Genomic DNA, 12,842 nt, shown 5'->3' with positions numbered 1-12,842 from the left:
CTTCCAGACACCGTTTCCTGCGAAACTTTGAGTATTCTACCTGGATCGAACAGCATTCTACAATACCGCTGAAGAGGCGACGAAGGACATGTTCGACAGGGGCCTCCCAATAGCGATCTACAAGCCCCCAGAGTCGCCGTTGGCACAGATCAAGAAACTGACACGGACCACGAAAGGGAACAAGAGAGAAAAGCGATCCACACTGGAGCGCCCGAGTCAAATGGACTCTGTGTCAGTCAAGGAGAGACTGCAACAGTATAGAAGGGACCCGCAATAAATGCATCACTATTACAAGTAAGATGTCGAGGCATATTAACCAGCTACAGGTAAAATAACTTATCCTTTCCGAATTGCCTGCTTTTTATTTATTTTTATTTATTTTAATTAATCCTTTTGTAAACTCTGCTGACTTCGGGCAAAAAGAGACAATATAATGATAAGGGAAGCGAAATGCACAATATTTAGAGCTACCGCCTTGTTGTAATTAAGAGGCTGGGAGTACTGCCTCATGCAGGGTGGGAGAATTGCACAAGGACGTCTTCCAATCAGGGGGCCCACTCTAAAGTGGGTGGCGGTCCCCTTTAAAGACTTATTACGCCAGCTCTTACAGGGTTTCCTTATTTATTTTTTCCCCCCTTTCTTGTCAAATTTTCATCATTGGTTCTATTGTTACCCTGTTAGCTGTGGTTCTGTGCAGCACTGTTCAGACAATGTGGCATTCCTAGGCTTATTTCGACAATAATGTTCCACCTTAAAAATGGAAAACACTGTTAATATCATCTCCTTCAATGGAATAGTTAGCCCACAAAAAAGAGCCAAGATACTGTCTAAACTAGCCCTACTGCAGGAAACGCTCTTGTCAGACCAAGAACACAAAAAACTGGAGTGAGGCTTTAATAAACATGTTTCTTCATCATCATATAAGTCCGGACACCGCAGAGGAGTTGCAATATTGGTATCACAACAGACTTGTTTTGAATTTTTATCTGACAAAAGAGATAGGGAGGGCTGATATGTACTGGTAAAAGGGAGAATTGACAGTTTTCTGGTGACAATTCTCAATATATACGCTCCCCCTGGGAGCGACCGGAGTTTCTATAAGCACATGTTTGAGCTGATGGCATCTGAAACAGAAGGAATGCTGATATGTGGAGGGGACATGAATATCCCAGCCCATACTAAATAACGAGGACCAGATTGAAAATTTCTCTAAAAGTTCTCTAAACCTCCCGAAGGTCTCAGAACAGGAGAACAGCATGTTAACTAAAGAAATTATGGATAAAGAAATCAGTGTTGCAATTGCAAGACTAAAGCCGCACAAGACCCCTGGCATGGATGGTTTCACTGGTGAATGGTATAAGACCTACAAGGAGGAATTAACTCCTAGGCTGAAGGCAGTGTGCAACTGGGTCCTTAAAGGAGGGGAGGTCCCTCACCATCATGTCTGTTGTTCCTAAGGAAGGAAAAGATAAATTGAACTGTGGGCACTATTACCAATATCAGTATTAAACCTGGATTATAAAGCATACACATCCATAATAGCCAAACGACTTAATAATGTTATACCCAAACGTATTAATCTGGATCAAACCGGGTTTATCCGTCAGAGGCAGACCCAAGACAGTATTAGAAGGACTCTCCACGTCATATATCACTTTAAAAGGAATAATCTAGAGGCAATGCTGATGGGTTTAGATGCTGAAAAAGCATTTGACTCAGTAAGATGGTCATTTCTCTATGAAGTTCTAGATAAGTTTGGATTTCATCAGACAGTCACTGAGACAATTCAAACAATTTACAACAAACCAACAGCAAAAATTCAAATAAACAGCAGCCTATCAAAACCATTTATCCTTGAAAGATCATGCCGACAGGGTTGCCCACTATCTCCGATCCTATTTGCTTTGTTCATCGATCCCCTTAGTCAATATATAAGACAAGATAACCAAATTAAAGGGATCAATGTCCAGGGAGATTATCAGAAGCGCTCTCTTTTTGCCGATATTAGATATTAGAGGAATTTGGGTCATTATCAGGCTATAAATTAAATTTTCAAAAAACGCAAGTTATGACCTTCAACTTCCAACCTGGGGTTGAACTTAAAAAGAAGTGCAATCTCAAATGGGGCAAAGACTCCATAAAATATCTTGGGGTGATATTATGCAGAGACGATAAAATGCTTTTTGAACTACGGCCCATTAAACACAAAAAATGAAGTTGGATTTAATGAGGTGAAGCCTCATTCCAACTTTGGGCCTAATTAACAGGATAGTATCAATGAAGATTAGGATTCTACCACGCCTGCTTTATCTTTTCCAAACTCGCCCCATTGAAATCCCAAAACAACAATTCGTGGAATGGGACAGGATAGTTTCCCGCTATTTATGGTTGGGGAAAAAAAACAGGGTAAGATACAGTACACTACAATTACCAAAGGACAAGGGTGGTCTATCTTTACCATGTCTGAAGGACTGTTATTATTCTGCCCAGCCATTAGTTTGTTTATGTGATTCTTTGTTTAAATCTCGGTGGAAAGACATAGAAGAACGAGCTACTAATGGCCAACCAATCCAAGCTATGATAGCGGATGGTAAACTAAAGTCGCATTTGAAAGATCCTGATAATCCCTGGATAAAATCAACTTTTAAGATCTGGAAGGAGGTGTGCAGAGAGAACAAGCTAAACAAGGCAGAATTGATGCTAAGACGGTGTGCTTTTGATACAGGGTTCCCACCCAACCAGGGTGACATAAGATTTCGAGAATGGAAATTGAAAGGCCTTACTTCTTCTTTGACATTCAGTCATGAGGGGGAACTAGCAGATTTTCAGACTCTAAAGGCAACACAGGGTTTAAACAATCAAGATTCCTTTAGATACTTACAGATGAGAAACAGGCTTTAGGAAATTGTAGGGCCCAGTTGGGAGGAGAAGGGAAACAGAATTCTAAATACATTTCAAATGGCTTATAACGTTAACACTGTGGTTCGGAAGGTTGTTGTAAAGCTCTATCAAGGATTTCAAGAAAATAAATCTACCAGTACTTTGTATGTTTAAAAAAATGGGAGAAAGAAACAAGCTTAGTGATGGAGGACAAAGGTTGGGACCTGTTATGTAAAGTGCAATGGGAAACTATCTGCTCATCCAATTGGAGAGAGTTTGGCTGGAAAAATATAATTCGTTTCTTTCTTACCCCAGACCAAAAAAGCCATCAAAATGTAAGTTCAGCCTGCTGGAGATTATGTGGCAATCAAAAGGCAAATCACTACCATTTATTCTGGTCCTTCCCCAAAGTTAATTCATTCTGGCAAGATATTCATAAATGCTTGGAAAAGATTTTAAGTGCCCAACTCCCCTTTGATTTCTTACATATGTACTTAGGCCAGGAACCCCTAAATATAACCACTCCAGCAGATAAATGCCTACTGAGAATTATTATAATGTCAGCTAAGAAAACATTGACTAGGCATTGGCTGCAACCAAACGTACCAGGAATACAAGAACTTTACAATACTGTGTACCAAATATTCGTAATGGAGAGGCTTACTATGTCTTTGTGGCTTCAAAGAGACAGATTGGGGGTGCCTGTAGCTCAGGTGGTAGAGCAGGTCATCTACTGATTGGAAGGATGGTGGTTCGATTCCTGGCTTCCCCTAGTCTGCATGCCAAATATTCTTGGGCAAGATACTAGCCCCAAGTTGCTTTCTGATCCGTCGAAGTATGACTGTGTGTGAACCTTAGTTAGAAAGCACTTAGAAAATGTGCTTGTGCGAATGGGTGAATGAACAAGTTGTGTAAAGCGCTTTGAGTGCTCAGAAGAGTAGAAAAGTGCCATATAAGAACCAGTCTATTTACCATTACAGATTCAACAAACTCTGGTCCAGATGGACCCAGTACATTACAGAGCTAAGAAGTGATTTTTTTAAAATGACTCTCCTTACCTAGGTAAGCAACTATAAGGTGGACATCACACCAAGATTGGATCAACTGCCTGCACTTGTCCAGCTGGGTGTGTGTTTGTTTGTTTGTTTTTTGATAAATTTTTTTGTTTGCTTCTTCTTTGGTGCTATTGTTTGTTGGTTTTGTTTGTTTGTTTCTTTCTTTCCCTATTATGAAAATGTTGTCCAGATATATATATTCCAAATAAACACTCTATATACAGGGGGAAGGTGGGGGAGAAAAACAACTGGGAACTATTGCTTACATCTGACTACAGTTTTGAGAAATTGAAATTCTGTTGGATATATTGACCGACAATGTATATGGCTATTTGATCTTTGTCCCCATGTATGTTGTAAAGTTCCTTGTGTAAATTCTTTGTACATGATCACCAATAAAAACTACAAATATAAAAAAAAGAATATGTTTTCTCAGTGGATAACAATAGCCTTTTGCAACTGCGTGTACTTAACGCTCAAGGAGAATAAAAGCAAGGCTTCAAGGTACACAAAAAGGAGTAGAGCTCAAATGGTTTCAGAACAGAACTTTATCATATGTGAACCTGGTAATAACCCAAACCCTAGGAATTTAAACAAGTAGCATCACATAGAATTGGTATTGCACAGTGGTGGTCCAAAGTGGAAGTGTGAGGAAAGGAAAAGAAAAAAAAGAAGGGGGGGCGGGGGGGCGGCTGTGTTATCGGTGCATGTGTGAGTTCAGGGTGGTTATGGCGTTGGGGAAGAAACTGTTTTTGAGTCTGTGGGTTTTTGTGCTGATGCACCTGTAGCGCTTCCCTGAGGGAAGCAGGCTGAACATGTTGAAACCAGGGTGGGAGCTGTCCTTGATAATGTTTGCTGCTCTGCTGAGGCAGCGGGAGGAATAAATGTCCATCAGGGAGGGGAGAGGGCAGCCGATGATCTTTTGTGCTGTCTTGACCACACTCTGAAGCCTCACTCTATCTGCCTTGGTGCAGCTGCCGTACCATACCGTGATGCAGTAGGTTAGCAGGCTCTCAATGGACGAGCGGTAGAAGGTCAGCAGCAGGTTGGAGTTCAGCTTGTACTTCCTGAGGTCTGTCCAGGAGATGTCAGCAGAGATGAGGACACCAAGGAACCGGAAGGTGTGGACCCTCTCCACACACTCCCCATTGCTGTAAAAGGGGGCCAAGTCAGTGCTGTGTCTCCTGAAGTCAACAATGAGCTCTTTGGTTTTCTTAGTGTTTAGTGCCAGGTTGTTTTCTGAACACCAGGCTGCCAGCTTCAGGACTTCCTCTCTGTAGGCTGCCTCGTCTCCCTTTGAGATGAGTCCGACTACCGTGGTGTCATCGGCAAACTTGATGATGAGATTGTTGTTGTGGGTCGGACTGCAGTTGTGGGTGTAGAGAGAATACAGGAGGGGGCTCAGCACACAGCCCTGTGGGGAGCCGGTGCTCAGTGTGCAAGTGGAGGAGAGATGATGGCCGAGTTTTACAGTCTGGGGCCGGTTTGTGAGAAAGTCCTTTATCCAGGCACATGTGAGAGGAGGGAGGCCAAGAGTGACCAGTTTGGTGATGCCGATGTCCGGGATGATTGTATTAAAGGCTGAGCTGTAGTCCACGAAGAGCATTCGGACATAGCTCTGCCGCTGCTCTAGGTGACTCAGCACAGCGTGGAGGGCTGTGGCGATGGCGTCTTCTGTGGATCTGTTTGCACGGTATGCAAACTGGTGAGGGTCGAATTCTGGGGGGAGGTAATCCTTGATGTGCTGAAGGACTAGTCTCTCAAAGCATTTCATGATTACCGGTGTGAGGGCCACAGGGCGGTAATCATTCAGGCTGGAGATGGGAGACTTCTTCGGCACTGGGATGATTGTGGCTGATTTTAGACAGGATGGGATGGCTGCCTGATCCAGCGAGAGGTTGAAGAGTCTGGTGAAGATGACGGTGAGCTGGTGTGTGCATGCTCTTAGTACCTTGCCAGGTACTCCGTCTGGACCGGCCGCCTTCCTGAGGTTCACTGCTAGGAGCACACGTCTGACATCGTGCTCCGTTACAGTGAATGGAGCGGTGCAGGAACCAGGTGAGGATGAGGATAAGGATGGGAGCAGGGCTGAAGCAGATGAGTGCTGCTGTTGTGGTGTTTCAAAGCGGGCGAAGAAGCTGGTTATTTCCTCTGCCAGCTGCACACTCAGGTTTTCTGCTTTCACAGCCTCTGTGGTTGATGATGTCTTGCATTCCCTGCCACACCTCCCGTGTGTTGTTGCTGGACAGCTGGGACTCGATGTTTCTTTTGTGGTCTGTCTTGGCTTTTTTAATCCCCCTTTTCAGGTCAGCTCGAGCAGCCCTGTACAGAGCTCTGTCACCTGACCTGAAGGCGGCATCGCGGGCTTTGAGGAGTGAGCGGACCTCGCTGGTCATCCAGGGTTTTTGGTTTGGGAAAACCCGAATGCTTTTGTCCACAGTCACATTTGCAGTACAGAACTTGATGTAGTCCAGTACTGATCCTGTGAAAGTTTCTAGGTCCTGGTGTTCAAATATGTCCCAGTCTGTCTCTGTGAAGCAGTCCTGTAGTTTGGAGAGAGCATTTTCAGGCCAGGTTGTAACCGTCTTTGTGGTGGGCCTGGCACTGCGCCTGAGGGGGGTGTAGGCTGGGGGGGGGTGGTCGGACTGACCGAGGTGGGGGAGGGGTATGGCTCTATATGCATGCTTGATGTCGGAGTAAACATGATCTAGAGTGTTTTCTCCTCTGGTGGGACATTTGACATGCTGATAGAACTTTGGGAGCACAGTCTTTATGTCGGCCTTATTAAAGTCACCTGCAATTATGTGAACACTGTCCGGGTGGGCCCGCTGCTGTTCGTTAATGGTGTTCAGCAGGATAGAGAGCGCCGTGTTTACGTTGGCATCGGGTGGAATGTACACAGCCGTGATGATCACTACTGTTAGCTCTCTCGGTATAAAGGCCGGCATCTTACTGACATGTACTCGAGGTTCAGAGAGCAGTGACTGTTTATAATTGTCCCGTTGTTGCACCAGCTTTCACGCCCCCCCTGCTCTTACCGGAGTCCTTTGTCTTGTCCCAGCGGAGCAGAGTGCGGCCTGCTAGCTGCACGCTAGCATCGGGTATTCCCGGGTGGAGCCAGGTTTTGGTGATGATCAAGGCACAGCAGTCACGGACATAGCAATTTCCCACTAGTTGTAGTTCCAGGTCATCCGTTTTTTGCACAAGGGATCTGGCATTGGAGAGAGAGGCTCGGCAGAGGTGGCTTGTGTGGTTTGTTTTTTAGCCTCAGCATAATGCCGGACCTACGGCCCCGCTTTTGCTTCCTCTCCCTCCGTCTGCGCCGCTGCCTAGTCCCGATAACAATCCACGGGGAGCCCAGTGGTCTCGCTATGTGATGTAGGATGTTGTGCATGCGAAGAAAGTCCAGTGAAACAGATGTTTGATGCTGGTCACCGATGTCTATGAGGCTCTGGCGGGTGTAGCAAACTTTTAAAGCAGAGCCGATAGTGCAAAAAAAAAAATAAGAAGGACATACAAACTAAACAAACTAAACAAAGGGAAGGAGTACTGAGACGGAGAGCCGTAAGCCGCTGCAACAGTGTGCGCCGCCATCTATCACCATACATGTATAAAGAATAACAAAATACATGCAGAAGTGATTTTTCTTATGTGATGTTCATGTGAAATTGGGATCCCTGGGTTTTGGACTCTGGATTTTGACTGATTGTGCAGGTTATTATTACCAGTGTTGGGGAGTAACAGAATACATGTACCGGCGTTACGTATTTAAAATACAACATATGAGTAACTGTATTCCGTTACAATTACTGTTTAAAAAGGTTGTATTTTAGTTACTTTGTTGAAATAAATGGATTACGGTCTTTTCCTGTTTCATATGTTAGCCTATGCCCTCTATTTTTGGTAATTCCACTCCGGTGGAAACCCAAAGAAAACACGCATTAAGAGGCTCTAATGCCTGTGTCTCAATGTCATGGCCCATATCACCTCTACTAGACCCCACATAATGACGTGAAGAAATATTTTTAAAAATTATTATTCAAAAAATGATTTAATATGAAAGCAATAGGCAGAGTGTTACAGGCATAGCAGGCAGCTCAGGGGGTTGGGAAGCGCATCTGTAACCGGAAGGTCGTCGGTTCGATCCCGGGCTCTCTGTCCTGGTCGTTGTGTCCTTGGGCAAGACACTTTACCCTCCCGCCTACTGGTGTTGGCCAGATGGGCCGATGGCGCGATATGGCAGCCTCGCTTCTGTCAGTCTGCCCCAGGGCAGCTGTGGCTACAACTGTAGCTGCTCCACCAGTGAGTGAATAAATAGTGGCATTGTAAAGCGCTTTGGGTGCCTTGAAAAGCGCTATATAAATCCAATCCATTATTATTACTGTGTTCGTGTTTTCCTCTGAAACAATAAGCTCCGTTGGAGCAGCCTTTCAACGCCTCTCTCTGTCTCTCGCTAGCAAAGTTGACCCAGAAAACAAAGTAAAGCTAGTTTTCAGCTACGAGCCCGACACGAACCCGACGTATCAGCCAGAGGTCCCTTTACTACGGTTCGGAGCCGCGGACCTGTTTTATATACGAATAGTTTTCTATACGAGATCACTGCAAAAAGTGCAGCCTTACCTAATGTCCACCTACTGTTACTCATTTATATTAAGATTTAAACATCTAGTTGGTGTTGGTATGGAGAGAAACCTTCAGTAATAGTGATAAATCACACAGCAGTAGTACATTCATGTAGTTGTAAAAAGCTTGATAATATATTAAGTAATCCAAAGTATTCGAATACACTACTGTCATTGAGTAATGTAATGGAATACGTTACAAAATACATTTTGGGGCCTGTAATCTGTAATGGAATACATTTTAAAAGTAACCTTCCCAACAATGATTATTACCACCGTCCCCTTTAGATGGTTGTATGAACTAGTTTGATATCAAACTAGTTCATACAACCAAGAAAGGCTTAGTTTTCTGTGTAAGCTTTCTAACATGTGCACCATTTTTTATATTAACTCAAGAGATAATCTTTTCCTAAATCTTACCCAGTAGTTTTGAGGTTTAAACTGGGGGGGCTGTAACTCAGAAGGTAGAGCAGGTCCTCAACAAATAAGAAGGTTGGTGGTTTGATTCCTGGCTGCTCCATCTGCATGCCAAATATCCTTGGACAAGATAATAGCTCCAAGTTGCTCTCCAATGCATCCACTGGAGTACGAGTGTGTGAATGTTAGATACAAAGCACTTTTGCACAGAAATAAAGTTTGTATTTATGGGTGAATTAGGCATGTTGTAAACAGTGCTTTGAGTGCTCTGGGAGAAGAAAAGCTTAGAAATCCAGAAAAGTGCTATATGAGAATCAGTCCATGTAAGCGTACGTTATTTCTTTACTTCCTGTATAATTAAGTTTAGGACCCCAGCAAAACGTCAGATGTATTTGTACTACTACCAACACAACCTTTTCCCCATATGTAATCTTTCATGAGAAAACTCTGGATTGATAATGTCAAAGTGTAACTAACCTTGAAGAAGGTCATGGATGCGCCGTCTTCTACAACTCCATATTCTATCTTTGTCTGCTTGGCCAGATCATCAGCAGAGTCGATAGGCGACTCCATCCTCTCCACAGTTAGGAAGGCTGCTAAGTTTGCCGTGTAGGAGGAGATAATGATGAGTGTGAAAAACCACCAGATTCCTCCTACAATTCTGGTGGAGAGGGCTTTCGGCATGAGCTCAGATCCTGAATGGAAGGAGCAGAGGAGCAGGTGAGGCTGAATACAAGATTAGGTTTGTGAGTGGGCAACACCCAGACTGGGCCAGGTCTCTGCATCTGCTGCCTGGATCACACACTCAGACACAAACACAAAGATTGGACAGAGTGGGCAGCCACATGGTTGAATATTTCCCTTATGTGTTCTCTTTAACTTTGGAACTAACCTAGTTAAAACAATCAAATTAATAAATTCTTAATTGCAGTAGTAGTAGTAATTAATGCCTTAGACAAACCAAAAGTCTTTACTCATGCTACCCATCTCTGACAGAGCACTGCTATAACAGGATTTCATAAAATTGGATTGGACCACAAGATGTGTCAAAAAGGTGAATATTCCAAATGTTCCAAAACAGTACAAATAATGAATAATAAAATGTTATTTTGGCTCTTAAATGTCAACAATTTACTGATTCCTTATTTTTTTAAGCTATTTAAAAACATTCTGAATACATTCTGTCTTACATACTGACATTATGGAGGTGCAGAGGATAACACTGTTAACTCATAGAAGACCTGAAGGTGGTGGCTGGAGAAAGGGAGAAGCAGCATTTCCCGAGTGAAAGGTGATGATAGGCCAACGATAGATTCATACGATACAATAAGTCTCATGTTATCACATGGTTGCAACATCTCCCTCTGTATCGTCTTGATGCATGCTCAATCATCCAGGTAAGTAAATCCACAAAAGTTGATTCTGTTCTTCTGGACGTAGTGTTGTCATTGGGAGAAACGTTTCATCTCATTGAAAACGCTACAACCAGATGAACAGAATCAGCTTTTGGGGATCTCCCTCTGTATAATCTGTAAATCTCTGAACTTTTGTACTGATATGTCATTAAAAAAATACATGCATACAATTGTACACCTGTCTTTTTGACCTGGCTGCAGTGGCAGTGGCACAACACACAAAGGTTACAAAAATACAACGTGCATGAAGTGACAACAAGAAGGTGGAAAACGGTAGCAAATGCAATGTCATTTTTGGCTCACGCTGCCGTGTAAAAGGGCTGTGCAGTGAACATAAAAATGGCTGCTGCTCCCATGACATGCACACAGTGCTACAAAATGGATAGATGCAACACTGTGGTGCAATATTCTAACAAAAGGTTCAAGAAGGTTCTTGATAAGGTACAAAGACTTGTGCCCTGTGATGAGTGCAATGGCAGTACCGTAAACGAATAAAGGTAAAAAAAGGTCCAAAAAGGTATTTTGATTTCAGAGTGTGCATGTAACAGAGATTTACAGACACTGAATGCTCTCTTAATTCATCGACCTTTCAGATTTGCAACTAATTACCAAAGTGAAATTACATGTCAGCTTTTCCAAAAGATAAACTCTGCATAAAAACTATGCCTTCAGGCAACTGCTGTTGTGATCGGTGCAATATAAATAAAACTGAATTGAATAAAAACCTCAGTAGATTTATTGTGATTCCACTGATTGTGGCCATTTCTACAAAGTATAGCTGATGCTTAGCTTAGCTGCTGTAAAGTTTGCACTGACTCGGCCCTAATACGTTTCTGGTTTATTTTCTTTCTTCTTCTTCTCCTAAGCCACTTTTGACACTATAACACACTTTATACACCACTTAAAGTAAATCTCCAAAAGCTGTTTCTCTTCATCTGGACGTAGCGTTTTGTGGGAGAAACGTTTCGTCACTCATCCAGGTGACTTCTTCAGTCTCAGCTGACTGCAGGTTTCAATCTTATAAACAGTACATTTGCATAATGACTGAAACCAGCCCACTGAAGGAACAATGGGCTGGGAGGTCAGTTCCTTAATCTTAATTATGCAAATTGTCATGACCATTGATCAACAGCCACTGATCATTGACCACTGATCAATGGCCATGAGTACCATTCACAGAGAGTTGGGGAATGGCTGCAATCACAGCATTGTAAGATGGTGACAGATGTACCCTTAGGCCCCCTCCTCCATTCAGAGATGGTCTTTCCCTTTTCACGTAAATGGCCTCCTTGACTCCGTGCTCAAACCAGCCATCTTACAATGCTGTGATTGCAGCCATTCCCCAACTCTCTGTGAATGGTACTCATGGCCATTGATCAGTGGTCAATGATCAGTGGCTGTTGATCAATGGTCATGAGAATTTGCATAATTAAGATTAAGGAACTGACCTCCCAGTCCATTGTTCCTTCAGTGGGCTGGTTTCAGTCATTATGCAAATGTACTGTTTATGATATTGGGGAAACCTGCAGTCAGCTGAGACTGAAGAAGTCACCTGGATGAGTGACGAAATGTTTCTCCCACAAAACGCTACGTCCAGATGAAGAGAAACAGCTTTTGGAGAATTACTTTCCTGGATGATTGAGCATGCATCAAGACACTTAAAGTAATGCTAGGGTCTTTTTTTATTAAGTATTATCCAGAATGTATGCAGAGGATGAATGAATGTATATGTGGGGGTAGAGTGGGAGTGAGGGAGGTTTGTTGCCCATATGAGGAAGGTGGGTCTGAGTTATAGCAGGACTATTTTATTTAAATGGCTTAAGCAAATCTGGGATTTTTCACATTCACTCAGAGAGAAAGCTCTTAGAGTCAGAGAGATAGAAATTTAAGAACTCTGTGTGCCACTCCCTCTGTGAGATCCTCGATCCTAATACTAACTTCTCATCAAGCTGTCTTTCTTTCTCATAGTCCCTGAGTGAGCTGTCTAGTAGGGAGGGAGTATGCAGTGAAAGACATGGCAGCCAGCTGCAGCTTAAACCTGGTTTTATGGATTTTGCAATGGAGTGTGCACAAGGTGGTTCATGCCTACCAACGTTCTTTCATAGTCCAGTGCCTTCACAACTAATGACATTGCATGGAAACATACATTCTCTCAAAATATGTAGTGGTATGATGTAACACAAAGCTAGAAAGAGTATTTGGACATAAGGAGAGAGACAGGATTGTATTGGTTAAATGCTTAATTATCACATCCGATCGTGGCTCAAGAGTTGGCAGTTCATCTTGTAATCGGAAGGTTGCCTGTTCGAGCCCCGGCTCTGACAGTCTCGGTCGTTGTGTTCTTGGGCAAGACACTTCACCCGTTGCCTACTGGTGGTGGCGCCAGTGTCCGGCAGCCTCACCTCTGTCAGTGCGCCCCAGGGCAGCTGTGGCTACAATGTAGCTGCCATCGT

General features: G+C 43.4%; 1 protein-coding gene across 3 annotated transcripts in view; it reads right to left on the bottom strand.

The window, feature by feature from the left end:
- Positions 1-12,842, bottom strand: part of grik2 (glutamate receptor, ionotropic, kainate 2) — a 346,843-nt gene that overhangs the window by 58,755 nt on the left and 275,246 nt on the right. For all 3 annotated transcript variants that reach the window (XM_084942889.1, XM_084942892.1, XM_084942890.1), the window contains exon 14: positions 9,452-9,669. In XM_084942889.1, coding sequence (XP_084799015.1) covers positions 9,452-9,669 — 218 coding nt within the window. The remainder of the gene's footprint in view (positions 1-9,451; positions 9,670-12,842) is intronic.

Source organism: Perissodus microlepis, chromosome 11 (genome assembly GCF_051167445.1).
Source record: "Perissodus microlepis isolate ML-2025 ecotype Zambia chromosome 11, ASM5116744v1, whole genome shotgun sequence".
Classification (NCBI taxonomy): Eukaryota; Metazoa; Chordata; class Actinopteri; order Cichliformes; family Cichlidae; genus Perissodus; species Perissodus microlepis.
Note: the sequence above shows the minus strand (reverse complement) of the source record. Positions and strands in the feature narration are given on the sequence as shown.